The sequence below is a fragment of the Ixodes scapularis genome, unplaced genomic scaffold (assembly GCF_016920785.2).
Source record: "Ixodes scapularis isolate PalLabHiFi unplaced genomic scaffold, ASM1692078v2 PGA_scaffold10__122_contigs__length_95168666, whole genome shotgun sequence".
Taxonomy (NCBI): Eukaryota; Metazoa; Arthropoda; class Arachnida; order Ixodida; family Ixodidae; genus Ixodes; species Ixodes scapularis.
This window is the reverse complement of record NW_024609836.1, coordinates 72,181,323-72,207,448: the sequence shown is the minus strand read 5'-3', so window position 1 is coordinate 72,207,448 and position 26,126 is coordinate 72,181,323. Positions and strand designations below refer to the sequence as shown.

Here is a 26,126-nt window from a genome sequence, read left to right as displayed (position 1 = left end):
GAGGTCACGTGACTCAGTCAGGTGACATCGTTTCCCTGCCACATTTAGCAGAGGAGATCGAAGTCACGTGAAGTCGCTTACCTACTAAATTTAGGGGGTTAAATCGACGTTGCGCGGCGCCAGGTCGGGCAACGCTCCCAGCATGACGCCCGTTCGTGATGCTCGCTCTCACAAAAAACAACCCACAATAAACACATTCTACGTCAACTTAACGCCGTACCTTTTCGTTCTGACTTAACGCTTTCTCGAGATCCCTCAGTCGTTCGGGAGAGGACGCCGCCGGTGCCGTGGGCCGCTGCTGCGACGACGACGGATGGGGTTCGGCGAACGTCGGCAGAGCTGCGTGGAGGGCCTCGATGCGCCTGCAGAGCGGCGTTGCGTCCAGTAGCTCGCTGCTGGCCGTCGCGGCGGACAGCTCGCGCACCACCGACGTGAGGCCGGCGCGAGCCGCGGCCTGGGCGTAACTCAGCTCCGCCCCCGAGCGGTCCTCGCCATGGGGTTCTCTCAAGGCCCATTCGTAAAGTCTGTCTTCGGCGACCCTCCAGCGCTCCCAGAGGATGCTCAGCTTCAGCATGTCCTTGTGAAGGAGCGACGCCCGCTGCTTCAACGTCTGCCATCTGGTTGGCAGGGAGCAGGAGGTGTAGAAGCACATCAGAACCGTGAGCGAGCGTGGCGAATACGTCGGATACCACGGCTACAGTGCAGTCCACTTATAACGATATTGAGAAAACCGCAAAATCCAATCGTTATAGCCGATTATCGTTATATCTGGATCAAATCAAATCTAAAAAAATAGCGATCAAATCTAAAAAATTTGATCGCTATAAGCGATATATCGTTATATCTGGTATCGTTATAAGTGGATTACACTGTATAGCAATTGCCAACTTCACGTTGGCAGTTACTGTAACCGTGGTAGTAACGTGGCAAATACGACGATGCGTTGCCGGCTTAACGTTGGCAACGCGTCGCGACTACTTACGACGAGGAAACAGTATGGCACGCTGGCTCCATGTATCAGCTAGCACCGAAACCGTATATAGAACTAGACTGAAAGTTTCTCAGTATTTGCGAGATAAACTCTTTGCAGTATTTACGGGAAATGGTTGTTTATAATTAGGGTTTCGTGTTTTCGGGGTTTATTTTTCCTCAAATTCGGGGCGAGTTTTTTCGGGGATCGTGTTTTTACCACAAATTCGGCGTTTCCCGGTGTCAATATTCTGTGTCGGACGAGAAATCCGCGTTCGTCGGGTACTATCCCGAAGAAGCAAAACACGGGCATTGCAATTCCCAACCTCCGGAGAACGTTCTCGTGACCTGAGCACCTGAAAAACAACCCGTTATCGAGAAATGAAGGAAGCGAAATAAGGGGTCTGGTTTTTGAAGAAAGAAGTAGCCTCGTGGACAGTTCGGTGCCGCTGAGCTCGGGGTAAACTCAAAATAAAATTGCAGCCAAAATTTTTGTCCGGAAAACTCGGGTCTCTCTCGGCAAAGGAAAACTTCAATTCAGGCTTTTTCGGTTTTCCCCAAATTTGATAAAACCACCTTGGGCGTCAATTTTCGGGGTGTGTCAATATTTACTGAAAACACAGAGCCCTACGTATAACATTTTCAAAACTTTTTCAAGCCCCTTGGTGAAAGAATGATGCATTAAAAATTGGAAAACACACGCGAAATAGTTTAAGGGGCTATCCAACAGGTGGCGGCAGTGCAGTCTCTCGTCATAAGCAGTCACAAGCGCTTGCCACGCATTCAAATGCAAATGTGTGCCTTCTTAAGAACCGCGGAACATGACGGGTCTTAAACACCTTACTATCACTCCCATTAGTCGACGTCAAAGAAGGAGTCGCAAAGCAAGAAGTATGAAACTAAAAAAGTCACATCCTGCATTCCTTAAGCTGTTATTGAATACAGAGGCAAGGACTAGGGGTTTGTGTGCTCCAAATTGGCTATTAATCATATAATAATTTACAAGTACACAATGTAAGAAAAGCCCTGTCGAACTAACTAAATTTGTATTAAAATGCGCCCCCTAACCCAGCAACATACTTTACAAAATTTTAGTGCAAAATTATCTAAGGAAAAAGAAAAAAAACTTTTTCAGTCAACAGTTGGTCCTGCAGACAATACACCAAGCGCAGACTACAGCCAAGAAAAAAACAGTTTCACAGCTGCCGCTGTCAAACAGTGGACAGATGCGCTGGATCTGCGTGCCTTAATTATAAGCATACGAGCAAACGGCCGGCCTTATACCTTTCTCTGAGGGTCTGGGTTTCGTCCTGAGAAGGCTGCTTCACCCTCGCGCCAAGGGCAGAGACCATGGCAGCCTGGGCAGAGTCCAGGTTTCCAAGAAGAGAGTGTTCTCGCTTGTCCAGAGTCTGTAACAAAGCCTGCAGACAAAGCAGTTCAATCAGAGTAGCGTAGCTTTAGCCAGGTAAAGAGAGACACCTGCTCTAAAGCCCCATGCGCTTACGGTCTAGGGCGTTGGCCATGCGCTGGCATACACGTCCTAATCAGTGCCTCCACCGAGTTCGTCAAGAGGTTGGAAACGACACACTTTTTCTTTTACAAGTTTAGCAGGAACTCGAGCCTCAAGCAGAGTTTGGTTTTAAAAAGAAAGTTTGGCTTACCCAAAAAATGTGCTCATCTATCCGCAAAACATTTTTTCAATTACAGTGAAAGCTCGTTAGTTCATGCCTCATTAACTAAAATTTTTGGATAACTCAAACGAACTGCCATGGTCCAACCACGCACATAAGAAGTTGTACTAAGATCATATGACGGGCTACTTGGTTATACATGTTAAAGCACCGTCGGTACCCTTATTGGCAAAGGCACTGCACTAACAATGTTTCATCCGAGAACTTTGTTTCACTAGTGTAATTTTCAGGGACCTCCTTTCTTTCTTTCTTTTGTTTCATTAGAGTAGGTTTTCATTCACGTTTCGTGTTTGCTGGGGGAATGGTGGTCGAGTGGGCTAACGCACACCAGCTTGGAGCACGTGGAGCGAAAGCTTGCGCTGCAGAGCCTAGAGATCCTGGGCTCAATCCCCACCCCTGCCCTTTTCAATCTGGTTGGGCATCATACCGGCGTGCGGTCATGTATCACTACCGCATGGTGCACGTTAAAGACCCCTAGGTCAGCGGTTAAATTGCTCATCTACAGTGGGTTTACAATGGGCGCGTCCAGTAGCGCCTCCCTTGCCTCCGAACAGAGTGACTTGAGTCAGAGCTCTCAGGATTTTCTTGCCGGACGTCGTCGCCAGTCAGGAAACGACGTCATCTTTAGCTCCTTTGACTCTAGATGCACCGTCTATGGACTCGGAGCTTCGGAGTTTCACTTCGAAGCCCTGGAGTTATGTGGACCGGTAGTGACTTTTGGCCATCCAGTGGAAAGAATCAGTGACTCCTTGACTCCGGGGCCGCTACTGAACGCGCCCAATGTTGCCATGTTCTGGCAGACTAAATAAGCAACTGACGAGTAATTTGTCTATATTTGTTTTTCTGGTATCTGCTGCTTTTTATTTTTTTCCTTTTTCATGTAATATATTACTGCAATTTCATAATTTTCAATCCCGCTTCTTTTCTTGATTTTAAACTCAGAAACAATTTTCGCTTTCGTTTTTTTTTTAATCTTTTTTCTTATTTCATATATTTCCTCGCACTTTTGCTTTATCTTCCTTTGTTTCTTCCCTAAACGTCAATTGCGAGTCAGCGCTTGTCCGTGTCTTTTCTTCCACTAATCTTTGTCTTTTGTGCTACAGTTAAACCTCAATGTAACGAAGTCGGTAAAATTCGCAATTTACTTCGTTACATTGAAATTTCGCTAAATCGAAATTTGGCTTTAACATGCGAAAAAAAAATTCCGAAACATTTTACGGGTATGAAAACTCACCGAAAATGACATTTATTTAGGGGCAAAGTAGTCCGCTAGTTTTGCTTGCGCCTTGTCTGACAGTAGCAGTGGCGTCATACGGCCAATACGGCGTTCGAGCGCCCAGAGCGCTTGCACGGCATCTTGCTGCCCATGCGACGCCGTGTACCTCCTCAGTACGTCCATTGCGTCGAGCACTTCCCGAGTGCTCGTGATCTCGGCAGTTTCTTCAGGATGGCGTCCAAAACATTTGCTTTCTCATCCAAAGAAATAACTTTACGTTTACTTATGGCAGCAAGCACGTGAGTGAACCGCCCGGTTAAAAAATAAAGCTGTTTAGTTTAGGCGGTGCTAATGTTTCCAACCTACACAGCACTCTTGACCGCACAGTTTACTTGCCCCCTTGCGCCCACAGTGTGCTTGCGCCTTTGCTTTACATCACGCTCGCAAGACGATAATCGGTCTTCTCGGTCTTCTCCTAGATGGCACTGCCCGTGCGGTCGCGCGGTCGCACCATCACGTCGCTCCCCCGCTGAAGTTGGCTCCCGCGCTACCCGCGATACAGTGGACTATGATGATCAGTGAATGTCAGTGGTGATGCTGTTATGCCGTGTTAACTTTTTGCTCGGCATTTTCTGGCCAGCCCCGCGGAATGCGCTTTGCCGCATGCCTCGCCGGCGCTACCTGCGCCGCATCCTCGGGCAGCCTAGGAACGTTGGAAGGCCTGTCCCCGTGAAGTAACCTATCAAGCGATCGCGTTTGCGCATAATTTTTTTTTTTTTTTTTAGCCACAATTTTTTTGCGAAGTTGTTTTTTAGAGTTGATTTATTTATTGCCTTCTATGGCAATGGCGCTTCGTTATATTGAAATAGCAGCAAAATAGACTTCGTTATATAGAGACTAAAAATACATGGGGTCTATGGGCAAGAAATTATGAAAAATAAAATACTTCGTTAAATCGAGGATTTCGTTACATTGAAGTTCGTTATATCGAGGTTCGACTGTATCTTTATTTGTGTAACAACGTAAGAGATTCACATACGAACAAGATCCCCTGGCTTTGACGTTCCATCAAATGCAAGGAAGATACACAGTCCCGCGGTCTTACTACAGCGCGACCAACACTAACACGAGCAAGCAAGGTTCCTTAAGGGTTCCCATATAAAGTGAACGCTTTAAAACCATAACATCGCTCATGAGTCGGCTCCCTGAGCACAGTCGTGCCTTGGACGGCATATCACATTCCAGTGTACAGAGAGCTTGGCTACAGTGCGAGCACCAAAGGTGCACGGTACAACAGCTTACCTCCAGGGCCTGCAGGTAGCCGGGATAGAGCTCCGGTACGCAGTTGGAGTAACGCTGGAGGCAGTCCTCGGCCTGTACCAGGAACGATCGTGCCGCGTTGACGGCGCTGTCGTAGTCTGCGATGGCCTTCTTGCCCTCCCTGAGCGCATTCTGGGTCTTGGAGACTGCCCTCGCCAGATCCTTGAGCTCCTGGCGCAGTGCAGCCGCCGTCTCCGGCTGAATGGGTTCCAGTTGGGACAGGTCAGCCTTCTGAGAGGCAAGCTGCTCCTGAATCCACTGTGAGCAAAGAACAGAAAAAAAGATTTGCAGTATTGTTTTATATGGAGCTATGTTTCCTTCCCACATTTATGCTTACAGTACATCTTTTTGGGGTCTAGTTAGAACAGTTATCAAACCGGGTGTCACATACTAGACAAAGGCTGTTTGGCCAATTATTTGCACGAGTATGCTTGCGATCAACGAGAATAACCCTTGTTGATCCAACAAAAATACAATAACAACTATGAGCTGTAAACACGTGTATCACTTTTCTGAATCCCCAGTGTGAACCCTTTTAATAAACTTTTTTAAGCTTTTAGTAAGTGGGTTTTAAAGAAATGACATAATTTAACACTATATTAGGGTTGTGCACATATATTAGAAATTTCGAGCAGTAGTTTTGAATAATATACTATTTTATATTCGCCTCGAGATGGACTGCAATATTCATATTTTTCAAAGTGTTGATCGTGGCGGGTTAGCCACGTTGAGTGCGCTGCTTAGAAACACAGGTGCACTGCGGAGAAGCAACACCCACGAAAGCAAGCTCTGCGGGTGTTGCTTCTCCACAGTGCAACCGTGCTTGGTAAGAAGCTCACTTAACGGGGTAACCCCCTGCGATCAACACCTGGAAAAGTATGAATATTGCAATTACCGGCTTGAAAGAAAAGCACACTTTCAAAGTGGGATGATGCCTGCTTACGCCTGATGTACTTAAAAACAAGAGAAAACTTTGCGATTTGTGATATCTACATTGCAGAAAAATTTTCAAAATTAAACTGCGGCTGTTATGCGAGAGGCATCACATTTTTTGCGGTCACAGTTTATAAATATAGTTACTATAAAATACCGCAGAGGTGCCCACTATTAACATTTCTCCAAACTTGTCAATTCTGCAAAGTATACGTTAAGTGCCCGATTTGACTAGACAAGCGCCATTGTCTAGATTAACGCAGTTTTCAGTGGAAATGGAGTGGGCACTTGGCCGGTATATTACGGTATATTAAAGTTGGCTCATAAATGGACAAGTGGAATCTTGGAAAATTTAGCTGGGTCCTCGTTTGAGCACGGTGCAACAGTAGTGAACGGCTAGAACAAACTCTTCGATATTCGATTATTAAAATATTCGGCCAAAATCACTATTCTTCTTGAACTCGAAACCCACTACTATTCATACGTGACTGCTATATACATATATACAAACAAAATAAAATAAAGTTAGGGGTGACAACACACAAAGAAATGAGGCTGACCTGAAGCGCATGCAGGCAGGCAGCCGTGTGGAGTTCCTCCGTCGGCTTCTCGTCGGTCACACGGTTCAGAACGGCCCGGGTCGACTCCAGACCGAGGGACACGTCGTGACGAAGGGCAGACGCCCGTCTCTGTTCCTCGGTCTTTCGCCTGGCCTCCTTCGAGAACCTTTTCAAGATGGCCTCCAGCCTCAGCCACCTGTTCGTGAGGGCTAGCTGCCGCAGCGTTTCCTCCTCGCTCTCTTCGGGACGCTTGGACGCTGCAGATGTTGCAGGCAGGGCGGGTTTCGAGGCCTCCAGCTCTTCTTGGCACGCCTGGAGGCAAGGGCGGAAAATCGAGTGACACTGTGGCATAGATCTTTATTCAACATGAGGATAATAATCGCCAAGATATGCTGCCTCGTCTTGATGGTGGCAAGAGGTCTTTAATGCATATTGTGTGATAATACTTACTATATGAATGTGCTGGTAGACTGGCGGCGCATTTTAATATGTCGCATCAATATTCACCGACTGCTCTAGAGGAATGCTTTTCCACATGGCACGTGGCTCTGATGCGGCAAATCAAGATACGTGGAATCACAACCTTTGGTCCGCAAGTGTCGCTCTTTCGCAGTGCACGATGAGGACCACACTTAACGGAGCTAGCTAACCCGCCAGAACATACCACAAACAATATTAGGTATCGCGAAACCATCGAGGACTGCCTTTCAGTGCTCAATATAAGATCAAATCAAATTTGAAGCGCTAATTGAAAGTTTCTGATATTTCCGCGAGCCTACCGCTACATTTTGTCCGCGTAGCGACCCATTTCCTGACACAATGTTGGCGGAAATTCCTCACACCTCGGGGAAACGTAGCAGGATGTAGCAGGGTAGGTGCTTTGGCACAGTTTGGCACAAATAATGTACCAATCACATCACCGGACTAGCCTAGGTGACCTGAGCTACCGCCCGACACAAAGGGTACAGCCATTACCATTCATCCATCATCCATACTCACCAGAAGCAGGGGAAGGTCTCCCAGAGGTTCTTTCTCGACTGCCTCTTCGATGGCGCTGATGAGCGAAGTCAGCGGCTGCTCCAGGCTTCCGTCCTGACCCGGCGGAGACTTGCGTCGCCCGCGTCCCCAGTCTGGCCGCGCCTTCTGCAGTGCTTCCCGGACTTTGCCGATGCGCTGTTCCAGTTGCCTCGCGCTGGTGTCCAGGGCGTCGAGCGTGACGCGCTTTTCCTCGGGCGCTTCGGCGGCTGTCTCCAACTGCTGTTCAGCCTCTCGGACATGTCTAGCCACCTGGACAGAGAGGAGGATGGTCTTCAGCATTGGGTAGGGCTGCAGCCAGGCTCTCGAGTAAAGGCCGGTTTGCACGTGCAGCGCAGCGCTGAGACGGCGCAAAGCCAGCACTGCATTGTGTGTGCAAGCAGGAGAAGGCAGAGTCATGTGCAGCACGGTACCGATACAACGCCGATGTGCCAGAAAGTCAGCGCCGTAGTGTATGTGTGAACAGTCCTTTAATCTAAAAAGTGTAGCCATGTGCCTGCCAGACGTAAACTAACGAGTTCGTTTTTGCGTTTAGCGGCCGACTTTTGGTTCCAGGTTGCATAGATGGTGCGTGAACCAAATAGTTATGTTCCTGCGAAACAATCAATGTTTTTTCTGATAAGATTAGTAGTGAAGTGATTTTGGGCGGTAGAATGTCTCCAAATGGCTTCACAGGGCACCAAAGAAGATTCTCACAAAAGTGTGACAAATACAGCACAATGACAATGCAGAAGAAAGCTGCGATAATCAATGAAGTGGTTAATACAAAATGGAGTTACATGAGAAATTAATATTTCAACTGAAATTATATTCTTTCAGACTGCTTATTATTCCTACTGAGTCAGAAAAGTCAGTTGCCAGCTACATATACACAATTTCATATCCTCCCCCTCCTCCTCCTCCTCCTTTCGCCCCCTCCCCGCCTTATAGAATAGCTTGGTTTCTCACTCTCACTTTAGCATACATACATACTTAAATTTAAAAAAAAATTAAGTAATTACTATTACTACTGTCATTACCACAAGACACAACAATAATCAGATTCATACAAAAAAGTAAGCCTCTAACTTCAAGCAAAAAAGCGGTTACCATTTGGCATCAAGCTAACATTTCATATTGGTGTGAAATGTCTCTGCACTGATCACCACCAGAACAAACTGGGGATAACCATTAACAGAGTAGATAACTAACAAGCTCGCAAGAAAAGGCTCCAACTAAGAACTTTCCAGAAAGACGCTTTGAAATGCCACTCACACGCAAACATAAGCACCAGGAAAGAGACAACAATCAGCCCACCTTAAGGAGCCGGTGAACCTGGCCAGTCTGCAGCGGACCGTCCTTCAGGAGTTTCTCGGCTTCCAGCACCCTGGACGTGGCCGACGCAATCGCCTCCTTGGAGCGACGGAGTCGGACCACCTCTCGCTGGAGCCAGGCGGTCCTTTCCAGGAGCAGCAGCCAGTAGACGTTCCAGCTCCGGAGCAGTTGCAACGGCTGCTGCTCCGAGGGCGCTTCGTGTCCCACTGCGCCGTCCGCCAGCTCCCGGAGACGGTCCACGTAAGGCCGACGCATTCGTGCGCTTAGCTCCAGTTCCTGCAAAGAACGCACATTTTCCTTTTCACAAACAGGCACACATAGTCGGTTGAGATTCAATGTGCGCATTTACGGGCAAGTCATGTAAACAGTTTGGAGCTAGGAGTATAGAGCCTTTGTACGTCGTGTTTCTGCAGAAGTATGGGCACGCATAAAAACCATTAACGCAAAAAGTCTCATACGGTTGATTTGTTGCCATTTTTTGTAACATACTTTTCTAACAGAAGAGCGCCACACGAGCACTGCGTTAGCACGTCTCCCTCGTGTCCTCTTTGACCGAGCCCCAGCCGAAAACTGGCGCAGCCCTCGTATTTGATCTGTGCTCTGCACTCGATGGGTGACAAAAAATCTAGCACAATGGCCCTGTTGTTTAGGACATGTGGCAGGAAGTTATGCAGGGGGAGAGAAGAAAGGAAACAAACCCGCGCTTAGCAGAAAATGAAGAAATTCCGAGTAATGGTATCAAAGGGGAGGCGGGCGACCGCAAAAGATGCAAACTTCGCAATCCACTCCCACTCAAGCGCTGGCTTTGGCAGTGCTTTCTTTCGAAGATGCTACGCACGACAATGACATTGCCGTTGAGGCACAAAATGCACACCAAGTATGTCCGTGCAACATCGCTAAGAAACTGCGTTACCACGGCCTTCCTCCCGCGATGGTGCGGGAAACAACAAAATGTTCGGGAAGCCTTTGAGTGAGGTCATTATCCTACTTTCAACAGTCTTAAGGCCCATTCACACAGTACCGTTTCCTTACACTGTGTTAACTACATTGTTGCGTTAATTACGGAAGTCTATGTCTGCTTACGTAGCGAGTAATTGAGAAATTTGTGCGTCTATGAAGCGTGGCAACTTATTCAAAAAGCAGCTTTGCACCTGACATACAAAGCACGGATGTTCTGGCGACTCGTAGAGTCATTTAACGCACCAACAGCATCGACCCAATATATTAAAAAGTCTAAAGATGCCATAGCTAATACTGCATAACTAGGAGCCACTTTTGCTGTACTAATAATACCTTCACACATTCTTACTTTATTACAATTGTTTTGAAAACACTATTCATCTAATGTCTTAAAAATAAATAAATGAAAAACTAACTAGAATGGACAGCTGGGCTAGTTGGTACCAATGCATGATGAAAAATGGTGCAAATGAAGAACACAGAGGAAGATTGTGTTTCTCAATATAAGAAAGTTGACAGGCCGCACCTTGTCCCCTGTGTTTCTCTCCTCTGTGTTCTCGTATTTCCGCACTGTTTTCCATCATAAATAAACAACCTAATGTAAGAAAATGTAAGCAAACACCGCCGCGCAAATGGGCCTCTAGGGTCGTCCGAAAACCGAAGGAGCCGCTTACCCGCAGGAATCGCAGCGTCTGCTCCAGGGACTCCAAGGACTGGGGCGAGCTCACAGGCTCCCAGAGTGGATGCTCCTGCATCCAAGACTGGTGCTCCCTCGCCAGCCGATCCAGCCGCGTCCTGCGGTCCACGAGGCCCCGCAGTTCGGAGAGGCGGGCCTCGGCCAGCTTCTCCTTGGACGCGGCCCGCTCTTCGGCTGAGGCGTCCGCTCTTCCGGTCTGCTCCACCAGGGCGTCCCTGAGGGCATCCAGGAACTGTACCTCCTCGAGAGAGTCCTGAAAACGTGCAAGGGTGGCTAAGGCACGAGCTGAAGACTGCCGATAGACTGGCCACTCTCGAACATGGCCATTGTGAGACGTGTAGAGCGCAAGTTTGTCTGCTTCTTTTCCAGGGGCTGTGGTGACGTCAGAATGCCAATCTCTGATTGGCTCTGATTGAAGGATAGTAGGTAGACCTCAAAGCAAGCTGCCTTGAGGTCTACCCACTATCCTTCAATCAGAGCCAATCAGAGCTGGCATTCTGACGTCACCACAACCCCTGGAAAAGAAGCAAACAAACTTTCGCTCCACATAGAAACGAGGTGCTGTAGTCGCTTTCACTGACCTGAACGTCCCTTTGTGTGTCCTGCAGTTTCTCGAGGCTTCCCACGGGGGCAGAGGGCGACAGCAGGGGCTCGAGGAAGGCGAGCTGTCCCTCTGTAGCAGCTTTGCACCCAGCGAGCTGCCAGTTCAAAGCCTGGAGCCGCAACGCCTTCCTCAAGAGCTCCAGACCCTGGACGGGAAAATAAAGGAACAAAGTTGCATTGGGAGTTAAAGAACACATTCTCTTTCCAGCATTCATTGCCCTTCTAGTTGAAATGAAATCGGGAGTTTTGTTTTTTCGGGCAACTCGGAACTGCACCCGGCAATGTTCTTGACACATACTATTTCGGAATTATTCTGATAAACATTTTTTTTTCCAGACATCTCTGTTTAATATTTTTTATCATAATACAAATTGCAATACTCTTGGAAATCATGGAAACCGAAAACTTCGTTGAGAAGCCGGGAGAAGAAAAGTGTGATGTAACGGTTGGCGTCGACAGCCACAACTATGGCGGACAAATACGTCAAGCAGGCAATTCCTCTACTGGCACCGCATACATCGTCCATTGGCTGTTTAAACGAATTGTGAAGTGTGGCATCGTTCATCTGGATTACAGTTCGGTTTTCGTTGGCTAAAAACCTCCACTACACGCTTCCACATACTCTGAAATTCACAGCAGTCTCGCTTTAAAACATCACTCACAAAACATTTTGGTGACCAGGACACCTAGGACAGAGTTCACCCTGAATGATCAACCTTACGAGTGAAATCCCAGTACAACTAACATCACACGAGGAATCACAAACAAGCTTCTCCTAAACTTGCTCTCAGGAATTCAATACAATAAGTTGACAAAAATAAATAAAAAATGTACCACTCTTTCATGTAATGTCTGTAAGGGCCTTCAAAGATAATAAATGATGCCGATGATGAAGTCATGAGGGTTTTGCTCGCCTTCCAGATAATTTGCTTCTTGCGAATGCATAAAAAAAGAACTGCCTGTCTGTTTAGTATATACCAAAGTCGCTCTAAAAATGTCACCCGACATCACAATGTCACGTAACTGCGTGACGTGATCTGACATCACTGCACGTGACGCCATCATGTCACGGTGTCAAGTGACGGATGTCTAGCCGGTGACGTCACACAGACACTGTGACGTCATCACATGTGATGACGACGTGGTGAACCTCCGATGGCATGATCGGTGCGACGCCCCTATCCGGGCAACATGCTACCGACACGGAAGCACCGAGAGCTGGCCCTACAAATGCTCTGCACTTAAAATGACCCCAGGCAGGTGTGTTAAATGCCATACCTGGAACCACAGGACCTGCAGCCCGTCTCGGCATTGGTCGAGGCCAGTCGGGGTGGGCGGAGCCTCGGCTGCACCCTCTTTGCCAGCCTGCTGCGCGGGGGTCAGACTGTGCACCACGTCGTCCACTTCAGCCCGAGCACCACCGACGGCGGCAAAGTAGGCTTCCACCTGCGAGAAGGTCGGCGTCGTGCGTCTCCAAACCGGGTTTCTTACTGACCGACAGAACGCTGACATGTTCATTAAAATGCATAAATTAATGGAAGCAACTTGTTGCTCCCGCATTAGACTAAAGTATATGTGGAATGGGCCAATTAGATGTGATAGTCAGACATGACCGATTCGAAATCGTTTTCCATAATAAGCATCTAAAGAAAGTAAGAGTTCGGTGCCTGGAATGCTTCTTCAGCGGGTGTGTTTAGCACCTAAAACTGCCTATGCATAAAAAATGGGACCACTTTCGAAGCATGGTTGGGATAGGACGGTCAAAATACCGGTCGAAGACGAGTTTTAGGCACCATAGTTATAGGGCAGTTGCTCACCTGAGCAATCCAATTGGGGTCTCCCTGTTGCTGCTGTTGACGGAGACGAGTCAGTTCTGGTTCGAGCTCCCCGTCAATTTTTCGGCGCAGCGTGTCCACACGTTCCTGCGAAGAGACACGCCACTCCCGTATTAAAAAACACGAGGCTGGGAATAATAAAAAAACGGACAAACACCATCTTGGCTGTCCCGGTATTTTGATTCTATTACTAATAAATGTTTGGGAGGGAAGTCAATGTTTTGCTGAGGAACTTCTTCAGATTCTAGCGAGTTTCTTAAAGCCTCTTCACACAAACACACACACCACGGTGCTAATGCTGGCACTAATTTTGCACTACACTTGCACCACATTGGTGCTCTGATGCAAGTCGACCCGCCCTTTTCTTCTTTGCGCGCACAATGCACTCAACACTGGATCGGTGCTGAAAGTAACGCCGACACAGTGCTGACTTTGCATTATCTCAACATCGGGGTGCGTGTGAGAACCAGCCTTTAGCAAGACATTGGTCGTCATTCTGAGGCTTTCCGGAGTGTTCCTTTTCGATTTCTTATAAACTTTTGCACCCATCATCCTTTTTCTTTATTATAGACATCCAACAACTGCCTCACCTGCAACTTCTGCGACTGTTGTCGGAGAGCAGTCCGAGCTTTAACGGCGTCCCTTGTCTGAGAGTCAGCCTCCGCCAACCGTGACCTTGCTTGCCGGCCAAGGTCGTCCAAGACGGAATTCTCTTCAGGAGTCAGCCCAGAGCCACGGGTGGACGTGAGCTCGGACAACCTTGCCATGATCCTCGACGCCTCTTGCAGCTCGGCAGCGAGTGCCTGTGCGTGCAAAAAAAGTGGCTGCGTGTCGTGTGGGTATTTTTTGTTGCATTCTTGATGCCAAGCCAGAAATTCGGTATCTAAGGGGCACTACGGTCAATGACAGGCTAAAAATTTGGAAGAAGCATTAGCTCCAACACACACTTGTTGCCTTACACTGTAGACATAGAAGCGATGAAGTGATATCAAAGCCGGAAAGCTCACCCTGGACGCAGAGCAACTACTGTATTCATGACCCGCCGTTGACTGTATTTCGATATTATGGACAACTTTACTTTCGGAGGGTCGATACCTGGCTACTGGGATACAGTCACTGGCAGTATCGTCGTCTCTGCTGCCTTTGCGGCATTTGGTAAAGACACCGCAAGAGCGAGTGAGCGGAGACGGTGACACCGGCAGTAACTTTGGCTTTCGGCATTTACCGAGAGACAGTAACGAATGCGGACCTTGTAATATTTCGATGGACCAGTGGACTAGTGTTCCCTCCTAAAAACCTGCTACCATTAAGAATTCAGTGTTAACACTAGTCCCAATACGTCCAGAATTAAATTCTACAGAGCTGGGATGAATGTTAATGGTGGCCGTGGTAATGCTATCCTTTTGAAGACAAGCAATCAGAAAGGCTGATGAGGTTAAGCGAAAAAGATAATTTTCCGCATTTCATACCGATTAACTTGAGATTTCTTTGGTGCAAAAGTGTTTGTACCTTCACTCCTCTTCTTTGCTGATTACGTGTTGTGCAGTTGCTCCTACGTGAGGATAGATGCCGATAAATTTCGAGGTTGTCTCAGCAAAAGAAACGCCGAAAACGAAATATCCTAATTATAAATTGAGAAGCGGTTCGTAAGTATTTTCCGGGCGTCGAAAAAAATCGCACAAATAAAGAGTTAACAAGAAAATTGAGATGGCGACTCGTTACAGCAAATGAAATCAATCTCTTCACCTATTGGGTGACAGGATCCAATTCCAACCCCGTCAAGTTGCCACACTCATCTAAAAGTAACTGTGCTGTAGGCGTGTTTGGGCGGCAGGAAGCTACTAGTAGACCCAGCGGGTGTCTGACGCCTTCACCACAGATGAGAAATTCAGCCGGTACAGTACCACTGCTAGTCTGGGGCATCTTGCAATAGTGTTACGTGACCGCACGCTGGTACGACACACATATCTAGATCAGAAGGGGCAGAAATTGAACCTGTGATCCTTTGGCTCTGAAGCATCAGCTTTCACTCAACCTGCTGCGAGATGCGGTGCCTTCACAAGCTCGGCCACCAATCTCTTACCTGTTCAGACTGCGTGTCGCCACCTGCCGGAGCCAAGCGTCTGCTCCTCGACTGCTCGAGCCACAATGTGATGAGCCACACCACCCGCAGGTAGAGTATGTAGAACTTGTGAGGCTCTGTGGTGGCCTCCAAATGGTCGAGGCATGCTCTCAGCTGAGGCCAGGTGTCGCCGGGAGGCACTGACCCCAGTTGAGGTTGGAGTCCTTCGAGCCAGCGTGGAAGAGTCTGACCCTGAGGTGGAGGCATGCTTCGGGTGAATCTCTATCTTTCAAGCAAGTCAGTCACAACGAAAACCATTGCTGTTCAAATCAAACCCTAAGGCTAAAGTGCACAGGCACAAAAAAAAAAAAGAAACATGATTTTGAAGCCTTCTAGGCTTCATATGTATCTGCTCTTTCTGATTTGCACGACTCCCTTTAGGTTTGGCAACAACACTCCGTGTGTGTGCTGGCATTGATTCACTAAAATTGCGAGAAATAAACTTCATATTTCTACATTGAGCCTGTCTGAAAGTCGTCTGTTGGCATTGACTGTTAAAGTTTCAATAAGAAAGAGCACATGCTACTGTCATCTTCAAAAAATGTTTACTTAAATTTACAACCAAAAGTAATTTCTAAAAAAAAAAAAAAAAAAAAATTGAAGTTTAACAGCACAAACTCGCAAGCTCGCTTTGCATATGTTTACTGCATGCACCAATAAAACTTTTGAACAGAAAAAATTTTTTTTTTGAGTGGAACATTTTATTTTTGGCATTAAGGCCCACATAAAACAGACATACAAAAGAAACAAAAAAACAAAAACATATGGATGCACTGAAATACTGCATGCATCCACCTATCTACACGAGTTTGAAACATAATCTCAAGACACATATCAAACCTCTTCATAGTTAAGACTGACATTAGAAACATGGTAAACGTGTATATGTAGCAAAGTTAAAGCATGCTTTTAATGCTTGTACAGCTATTTAATCTATCGACATAGTAAGTACACTAACAAAGTAAAAACGTTTCCTATAAAAAAAAAAAAAAAAAAGATTGGTCTGGGCATAGGTTTACTATGCCGCATAAATTTACGTAGAACTATGGCTGCAGCTGAAGAAACGTCCACGGGCTTCTGCCGCATGACGACGTTTGGTACGCAAGAAGCAAATGCCCGTGGCTCGGAGCCCGTAGAGGCAAATGTGCAGCCCCCGCGCCGCCATCTACGAGGCGCATATGCGGAATTACGCGCAATTGTTTTTAACACTTCGCCGAGTCGCACAAGAGAGTCAAGTGCCCATGCAGTGGAGCATGCGAGCATGCGGGCTCGGATGCTGGGCCACTGTCCAAAGCGATGAGCGAAGATTGTGGAATCATGACTGCCGGAGCGGCGTCTATCACCATTTCAATCAGACAGGAGCATGTCACATTGAAGTGAGCAGCAAACGAGCAAGCCAACAAATAAAAAAGGATGCACGTGCGCACTGTGCGGTTCTAGCAGCAGCCGGCGAGTTGTCGGAGAGCGCGATGATGCAATTCAGTCGGCGCTTCGGTGGTATCGTAAGATGTCACTTCCATGCCGAAGTTTTCGCGACATCAATCTCCTAACTTTGCACCCCTCAAAAACGCAAAATAAGACATAATTCACTAAAAAAAAACAAAAAAAAACAAACACCTGATTTTTACCATAAAATGATTCACAAAAACCAGTTGACCTACATCAGAAGATACACGTTTCTGCAACGAGAAGCCTAGTTAAGTTGTTTTTTTTTGTACCAAACCCAGAGTTCAGCGAGGCTTCTGACGACGCGGGACAAATAAGGGTGTCGAAATAAATTAACCCCCAACATTCCCTCCGAGGCAAATCGAGCACAAGTGTTAAAGAAAGGATAGGGGGTCTGCTACTACAGTCTAAGCTCATTACAACAGACCTGGTTACAACAGACATTTGGATATAACATACCGATTTGTGAGGTTCGGTTGGTTTTCCTCTACATACCACTGACTCAACTTCATATCTGTATATAACATAATCCATTTACAACAGACCGAAATCTTGGTCAAAATCAAGGTCTGTTATAACGAGCTTAGACTGTATATAGATACGATGAGCTCACCTCAGACGGGCTGGACTCTCTCCGCAGTCGACGCAGAATCCACTCTGGGCTGCGTTCCTCTTCTTGTGGGCCCTGTGGCAGGGACTCCGGGCTCCTCAACAGCTCCAGGATGTTGCGCTCTTGGGTGTGCAACGCCTTGTCCAGTTCCTGCGACCGACACCTCTTGTAGCGCGTGTCGCCAAAACAAACTCCTGACCAACTTTACTGAACTCCGTTGCAGGTTAAGAAAGGCAGGAGAGGCTCACCCCGCGAGGCCCTTTGCTCTTTCCACTATAGTAAAGTGAATGCTTACGGGGAGGTGAGTCCACTAGCCTCCTCTCCAGCATTCATATTGCTATAGTGGAAAGGGTGGAGGGCATTATGGAAGGAACCTGTTCCACTTTTTGAACCTGCAACAGGGAACTATATGAACTGTTGGCCCTTTAAAGAGGCCGCATAAATTGGTTCTTTACCGCGTCGTGCTAAGACTTTGTACGGAGGTGACCAAATACGGTGCGTTTTGTGAATGAAAATTTCAAAAAATGAACTTGGCCGAGTAAAGAGTAAAAAATGAAGACCCCAATTTCGATACCTACGCCATCCGTCTTCTAAGAAAAGGTGTCCGACTGGCGCAACGTCAGACAGAGGGAGGCGTGTACGAGTGAGTGCAGACACTAATCTCCGATAGCAAACAACGTTATTGAGTCAAATGCGGCGAGGACTCTTTCGGCACAGTGCAATGATATCGTTATTCCTAAAATTAAACCCACTTAATGGACACAAAACCAATAACATCCTTTGCCGGGCAACTACGGCTACGCTTCAACAGCCGTCGGCAAAATCTCGGGTGTTGCCTCGCCCAGATGTCTCTTATTTGCAGATGATCGCCATATAGCTAGCGAATTCACAGTCTCAAATTTTGTTTTATTCTTTACTCGGGTAAGCTTGTTCTTTGAAGTTTTGATGCACTATCACAGACAATATGAGCTGAAACAGTGCTTCCTGCTTCTGTGGCACACCTGACAGTCTTTGAGAGAGATGTGGTCTGGTCTAGGAATGGAATGCAAAGCCAAGGTCCCATACTTTAGACTTTTTGACGAATTGAAAATTAATAAAGGTTGTGGGGACTGCATAAAAGAAAAAGGCTGGATCGGGTGTCTCACCTCACATTGTGCATGTGTTGAGGGGAGTAAAAAATGTGCTACCTTTGGCCACCTCTGCTCAATTTTAAGATGCAACCCATTGCGATGTACAACAACCGACAAAGCTCCGACCTACCTGCATGAACTGAAGCCGCGCGAGAGCTGCGTCGTCGCCGGAGGTCGAGAGCAGTTCCCGCTGGCTCTGCTCGTGCAGCGCGTCCTGGAGGCGGCCCTCGAGCACCTTCACCCTGTCCTCGAGGAGCGCCTGGGCGTCGCCGATGCCGGCTCGCAAGCTGCCCAGCTTCTCCGCCGCCTTCCGGCCGGTTGCAGCGTCGAGCTGCCGAGACTGGGCTTCCAGGTCGTTCAGCTGGCTCTCGCGGGACGCAGCCTCTGCCACGAGTCGCTGAAAAGTTAACTTGGTGTCGATTTGGAGAAATTCCCGGTTTCTCATGCTGTGTCATGGAAATTAAATGCGCTAAAAGCTGAGGTGCAGGTCACCCCCGAACGCAAACTACACACAATCGCATGGCACACTAACCACAACCAGGGACGGCGCCAAGGGGATGCGAGGGGTGGCGGGCGCCTCCCCTAAAATTTCTTCTGCCACCCCAAGATGAAGCAGCTTTGTACACAAATAATTGCCTACGACGTCGGCTTGAAGACCCAGTGCAACGAGTGTCCAGACTTTAGAGCCGTTCATGCGTTTTATTTTTTTTTTTCTATTAACTTCCAGCCACTGGAAGTCGTACCGCGGGTAGGGTGCCTTCATGTCTCCCTAATCGCGGGCGAGTAAGCTATCAAGCGCTTTAGAAAAAGCAGCTTCCCTTTGTGGCGCCTGCTGGCTTTTCTCCGTATTCCGCTCTGTGGTGCTTATCTTCAGCGGAGACCGGAGACGTGAACGAAGGGGAGCTTAGTTAAAGTCGAGGTCATGGGGAATTCCGGACTGTCTCAGAAAGGGAAGCAAAACCTGGTTGAGAGGCTGAGCACAGGGGGCAGAGGTCCCTGCTGTGATACCCCCCCCCCGTTTTCCTCCTCGTGTCTCCGCATTTCCCTTTTCAATGAGCACACCGCATAAGCTATCTTGCATAAGCCCGTGGGCGACAGCACCTCAAAGCAACCGCCCCTCCCCCTCTCCCCCCCCCCTTCCCCCCCCCCATTTGGTTCGCCTCCCCACTGCCCCCCATTATGAAAATCCTGGCGCCGTCCCTGACCACAACGTCGTGAAGTCACGTGGTGCGGCGTCACAACGCCACGGGATTTTTTAAAAGTTCACTTATTTCGTACTGCCAGTTATAGACAGGCCAAGGCAGAAGTGGGATACAAATTACAAAGAACACGTGATCATGATACAGGGTTAGACGTGACGTGGCGTGACTTCACAATGTCACATAGTGAGACGTCTCGATGTCATGGGATGTCACGAAACACCGCACAAAATTTACCGGATAAGTTTTCCCACTGAACTTCGCGAAAGCAATCCCGCCAAATGCAGCGCAGAAATGTTCCGTGACGTCGCACGATTTTGCCATGCTAAGGCTTACCGTGAGTCATGCCCCGTGATCCTCTACAAAACTTCACCGATAACAACTGTCGCCTTAAAACGTCAGAGGTGTTTGGGTGACGCAGCCGAACTACGGCAAACTCCGTTGTGCCCAGTTCTTGGTTACAACCAACGGTTACGACAGGCGTTGCTCTGTGTTTAAGATGTCAACGACCGCAGCAATGCGGACAGGATGGACAGCCCGAGAAGCATGCTTCCAACCAATCTTGCCCGGATCACGCACATACCCGCAACTCGTCCAGAAGGTCTCGCAGTAGTGTCGGATCACTGATGGCCTCCAACTGCAGGTTCAGCAGGCGCTGAAGCTCGACCAGCCACACGCTGAAAGACTCCAGTCCCAGCCAGAAGGGAGCATTCGGATCATGCAGCTGCTCCTAAAACAGAAAGCAGATTCATTTAAACTCGGGTCTCCTAAAAACTTGCAAAGTGAGCCAAGCAAGAATAATCCCAATTGCGCTTTTTATAAAAAAAAAAAGTTGTAAAAGTTTTAACATAGGTTATGTTATAGGGAAGGACTAGGCACTTTCCAGTGGTATAAAAAAGCATCACACAAACAGTCGGTGCATACTCATGCACCAATTGTTTGTGAAGTGTACATGTGTTGTCGCGTGGTATCTCTGGTCAGATGATTGTTGACATGGGGTAACAGGCATCACGGTGTCGTGTCATGGTCTCGCAGAACATCACTTCGCATGGTCACGTGACTCGTAGAGACGCCAGTCGCATGACCTTGTCAGTCACCAACATTTGGCGATCCAGAAATGTATTCTATACAATGATTTTGTCAGGTATCTAGGAAGAAACTTTGTTTCTTTGTGTGTTAAAAGCAACAGTGGCAGAGTCCTTTTAATAACAAAATGGCACCAAAGACGGAAAGAAACCATTTGGAAAATAAACATATTAAAAACCAGTGACAAGTCTCTGACAAAACATACATAAACAAAAACAAAACAACAGAATGTTTGTGAAAATATATAGGAAGCATATGCATATCCCTCTCCCACTTCCACCTACCCCTGAAAATACCCAGGTGGGTGTTTTCATCCCAACAAATTTTAAGATAAAACTTCAAATTTAAAAAAAAAAAAAAACTAATTTGGGGTTATTTTTGAAATACAACAGAATGCAGCCGGCTAGTTCGGCAGAACTTTTGTCAGTTTATAAATTGACAAAAGTATTGATCACCGGGGCCAAGGCAAAAACTGGCATTTCTCCGATCCTACTAATATAACATATCCCAATATGAAAAAAACCAGCTGAACTAAGGAAAAGGTAGAGATAGAAAGAAAGACACCCGATCGCTGGACTACCAACTGTTTTTATATATAAACCTCCTCTTCATCCTCTTCCTCTCCTTCTGCATAATTCACTTCGTTCCCCCCTTTTCCCCTTTGTTTTACGTTTTATTTTACAAGATGTTGACCCCCTTGGAGAAATAGTTTTTCGGTGCGCAACAAGGTGATTGAAGGTGCACTAACACACCCATCTCCTTTTTCTTCTATGGCAGCAGCTTCTAACATCTCCCGCGCGAGCTGGCTTTTGTGGCGTGCTACGATGTTAACTTGCGCGAGCTTCGCCGTGCACTTGCATGCTCGGCAATGCGCAGATAGGTGCCCCGGCGCTGTCAGGTTCTTTAGGTTGGCTGCGTGCTCACGTGTACGCTCGTTGATGCAGCGTCCCGTTTGCCCAATGTAGCAGCGCCCACATGTCAGTGGTATGCTGTAAACAACCTCTTTTTCGCACGAGGCGAATTGTGTCTTGTGCCTGGTGTTACATTGACTGATCTGGTTGGTCGATGACTGGTTGATCTTCCGGCACATTGAATACGCTTTGTTGGGTGCCGAGCACACAACTTGCACGTCTTGTCGCCTGGCGATCTTTTTTAACTTGTGGGTAACCCCATGTATATATGGGACCACCACAAAAGGTTTCCGTGCATGTTTCTTTTTTGCTGTGGGGTCGTCTTTCTTCTTGATGGTGCGAATGATTTTTTCGCAAATGGAGGCCAATATGTGCAGAAGAGTGGGGTATGCATCGGATCCCAAGTGGCTCCGTTTTTATGCGAAATTTTTCTCGCTGCCTGTGGAACAACTATCCAAAAAGTCATAAATGATCCACGAATATCAGTCATTTTTCGCTATGTGGATGACTTTCTTATTTTATGCTCCACTGCAATTGAAGAAGAAAATGGATGCCTCGACTCCATAATGACATACTTCCAAAACAGCTGCATGGGGCTCACTTTCACCCATGAGCTTCCCATCAAAAAAACTATTAGGTTCCTTGACCTGGTGCTGGAGTTTCAAAAAGATCATGTTTGTTGGAGGTACCAGGCGCGCTCGAATAAAGGGTTTCTTCCCTTCGAGTCCCAGCATTCCAAAATCGTCAAACAAGGAATAGTCGCCACGGCCCTTCTGGCCAGCCTCAAAAAGACTTGCCCCCACCAAATACAACAAAGCTTCAATACACAAATTTCAAGACTTCAGGACGCCGGTTACCCAGAGTCTTTATTGGCCTCCATTTGCGAAAAAATCATTCGCACCATCAAGAAGAAAGACGACCCCACAGCAAAAAAAAAAAAAAAGAAACATGCACGGAAACCTTTTGTGGTGGTCCCATATATACATGGGGTTACCCACAAGTTAAAAAAGATCGCCAGGCGACAAGACGTGCAAGTTGTGTGCTCGGCACCCAACAAAGCGTATTCAATGTGCCGGAAGATCAACCAGTCATCGACCAACCAGATCAGTCAATGTAACACCAGGCACAAGACACAATTCGCCTCGTGCGAAAAAGAGGTTGTTTACAGCATACCACTGACATGTGGGCGCTGCTACATTGGGCAAACGGGACGCTGCATCAACGAGCGTACACGTGAGCACGCAGCCAACCTAAAGAACCTGACAGCGCCGGGGCACCTATCTGCGCATTGCCGAGCATGCAAGTGCACGGCGAAGCTCGCGCAAGTTAACATCGTAGCACGCCACAAAAGCCAGCTCGCGCGGGAGATGTTAGAAGCTGCTGCCATAGAAGAAAAAGGAGATGGGTGTATTAGTGCACCTTCAATCACCTTGTTGCGCACCGAAAAACTATTTCTCCAAGGGGGTCAACATCTTGTAAAATAAAACGTAAAACAAAGGGGAAAAGGGGGGAACGAAGTGAATTATGCAGAAGGAGAGGAAGAGGATGAAGAGGAGGTTTATATATAAAAACAGTTGGTAGTCCAGCGATCGGGTGTCTTTCTTTCTATCTCTACCTTTTCCTTAGTTCAGCTGGTTTTTTTCATAATGAGTAACCAACTAGCTCAGATTACACCAATCGTAACATATCCCAAGTTTGATCGCTTTCCAGTTTCCCACCTGTTAAACTAGCACACTTGGACGTTTCTGCGAAAATTTCAAAATAAATATTAATCTAAATTAAAATAATTACTGTATTTAAAAAAAAAAAGAAACTTAAGGAAAAAAAAATAAACTATTACTTGACAAGTTCTATTTGACCATCAGAATTAATCCGGACTAAGCTAAAATTATATGACCGTCGCACCTCAAACTCGGGATAGTTAAAATACGTCTATACACTTTTACAAAGTTAAAAAAAAAAAAACACAAAAAACACACACAAAAAAAAAAAAAAAAAAAAAACGCCACACCGAAATTGGAGTATACGGATTCAGCTCCCGCTCTGTCGCTTCTCCGCAGTGCAGCAGTGCACTGCAAGAGAAGCCCTCCGCTCAGGCGCACAAACGCGAGCCGCGCAGTAAGCTAACAAAAACGAAAAATAAAATAAAATGGAAATTTCACGCTTAAATTAACGAAGGGTACCTGGCACGCCGCAACGGAGGACTGACGATTCATTTCGAGCACCTGGAGATTTTTCGAGATCACAACGGCGCCTCTCCCCGCATAAGCATCCGCCAAACGAAACGAAACCAAAACAAAACTAGCTTCGACCACCACATTGCCACCACAAAAAGCTCGCAATGACTGCATCCACGTTCACCTTCGTCGCCACCGTCGTGATCTCGCTGCAGAGTATCACTCTCACACGACTTGCACGTTTTCAGCGTGGCAGATTCCAGCGCGCAACATATAGTTCGTATCGAGCACACGAGCGAACGTTCTGAACTTCACCCATGTTGCAAGAAGACTCCTCACTGGATCTCGGGTTTAACCGCCGGCAAGTTCTTCGCGTGATCGGATCCGGCGATCACGTGAGACCGTTCACCAGCCAACTTTCTGATTGCATCGGACGCATCTTGCCTGACCCTGACTTGGCGTGCATCAGGTCAAGCTCCTTAACGCAAGTGAGCACGTGAGCACACACGTGGTGCAACATCGTCTGCAGCGTCGCGGGCGGTAACCCCATCTTGATTTTGCAGGATGCGTTTCCCGAGTTTGAAACAGGGTTAGAACGTACGGCCGGGAGGTCTTTTGATTGTCCCGCCTCGCGAATACGAAGCTATCAGCACGGGGGGCGAGCACGGGGGGCGAATACGAAGCTATCAGCACCGGAGGGGGGGGGGAGGGGGGGGGGGGGGTTGGGGGGTTATGCACAAGGAAGGCAATTTCTTTTCCCTATGCGGAGGGCGAGTCGTCTGCTTCTTGCACAGGAACAGCCGTGACATCAGAACGACACTGAGCCCCGATTGGCTTTGATAGGAAAGATAGTGAGTAGACCTCAGTGCTAGCTAGATGCCTCAAAATCTACACACTATTTTTTTTTCTTTTTTTTTCAATCGGCCATTAAGAGCTTGTCGTTCTGACATCATTGCAACCCCTGTGCAAGTAGCAGACAAACTTGTGCTCCACATTTACTTCACTCTTTTTCCGCTGCTTTTTATTTCTTTCTTCTGCATGTGGACAGCGATGCGTTCGTGGTGCCCTAAAAAGGTTCTGGAATTTTACATTCAACATGCCACTTTAAACATTTAATGAACACTGTGTAATTTTTTAAAGACAGCACAAAGTAAGGCAAAAAAGCAATGTCAGAAAATATAAGTTACGGTATCAATACTGTGATGGCGCAAGTAATGTGAATAACGAATATATATATTGAACGGGCAAACCTCCCTTCTGTTCCCCCTCATGTCAACGGAAAGAGAAGCCAAGGAGCTTAGCAGTGCGGAGGAGAGGCAACAAAACGGCTCGTGCTCTGATGCCACCGAGCCAGCGCACTCGAAAAAACAACGGTTTCGCGCAAAATAAATATGACGTGTTTTTTTTTCCTTTGTATTTAGTGGAATTTTTCTTTTTTCAGGGGGTGCCCAGATACAAAAGGGGGGGGGGGGGGGGGGGGGGGGAGGTGTACACCCTCTAGGGGGTGGGTAGGGAAATCACTGGCTTGGGCAATCAATTCATTTGCAATGTGATATTTTTTGTGGTTGCACATTACCACAGTTTGAAATTTGTCTGTAAAATTTAACATATATTTTAGGAACCTCTGTCTCTTGATCATCACACGACCAGGAACTCTCCCTGGTCGTGTGATGGAATAAAGCAGCGCAGAAGCCTGCTGCCCTTGTAATCAATAACACACATACCAGGGAGGAGTGTATGAATCTTGATAACTTAGATCTGTTAGAATAGTGCTTGAACTCTGGTTACGGGGCCAGGGGTGGTCAAGAAAATGCGAGAAGCTTAAGAATCCGTCCTTACAGATCATCTCTGGGTTTTAGAAACCCAAGCTCTAGAACGTATACATAGGACATTGAGTAATGTTTTACACCGATGCCACAAAAAATACCATAAACCACAAGTTTATCTGACGACTCTACCGGGTAGCACTCACCCTGCCAGGCTCTGATGACCGCTCCATGGTGTCCGATGTCTTGGCAGACTCCAGATGACTCAGCAGTTGCTGCAGCTTGTCCGACAGCTGTGCGTGATGGTCTGCTGTCTCGGGGAACTCTTGGTTGGACATCTCTAGCTCACGGCACACGTCTTCATCGTACAGCCCCGCGCTGAGTTCGTCGAGTTGCTCCTGTGCGGCCTGCAACGACATTCCAAACCCTCTCCAAGTGTCCTAATGAAGCAGCTTGGCCTTCCACCCAAGCTGAAGTTTATAGATCTGAACAACGACAGTACACAATATTTACTTGAATATAAGACAAGGATGACCTTAACACCTG

At 47.3% G+C, this 26,126-nt stretch overlaps 1 protein-coding gene across 1 annotated transcript in view; it reads right to left on the bottom strand.

Annotated features, from left to right (window-relative positions):
- Positions 1–26,126, bottom strand: part of LOC120847720 — a 123,553-nt gene that overhangs the window by 24,601 nt on the left and 72,826 nt on the right. Inside the window, exons 16-31 of the mRNA XM_042288676.1 lie at positions 25,787–25,987; positions 20,224–20,370; positions 18,572–18,838; positions 17,315–17,461; positions 15,217–15,447; positions 13,724–13,936; positions 13,116–13,220; positions 12,577–12,744; positions 11,277–11,444; positions 10,673–10,948; positions 9,021–9,314; positions 7,689–7,976; positions 6,690–7,001; positions 5,179–5,454; positions 2,254–2,390; positions 221–617 (exon numbers count right to left, since the gene is read on the bottom strand). Of these exons, the coding sequence (XP_042144610.1) occupies positions 221–617; positions 2,254–2,390; positions 5,179–5,454; positions 6,690–7,001; positions 7,689–7,976; positions 9,021–9,314; positions 10,673–10,948; positions 11,277–11,444; positions 12,577–12,744; positions 13,116–13,220; positions 13,724–13,936; positions 15,217–15,447; positions 17,315–17,461; positions 18,572–18,838; positions 20,224–20,370; positions 25,787–25,987 (3,627 nt within the window). The remainder of the gene's footprint in view (positions 1–220; positions 618–2,253; positions 2,391–5,178; positions 5,455–6,689; positions 7,002–7,688; positions 7,977–9,020; positions 9,315–10,672; positions 10,949–11,276; positions 11,445–12,576; positions 12,745–13,115; positions 13,221–13,723; positions 13,937–15,216; positions 15,448–17,314; positions 17,462–18,571; positions 18,839–20,223; positions 20,371–25,786; positions 25,988–26,126) is intronic.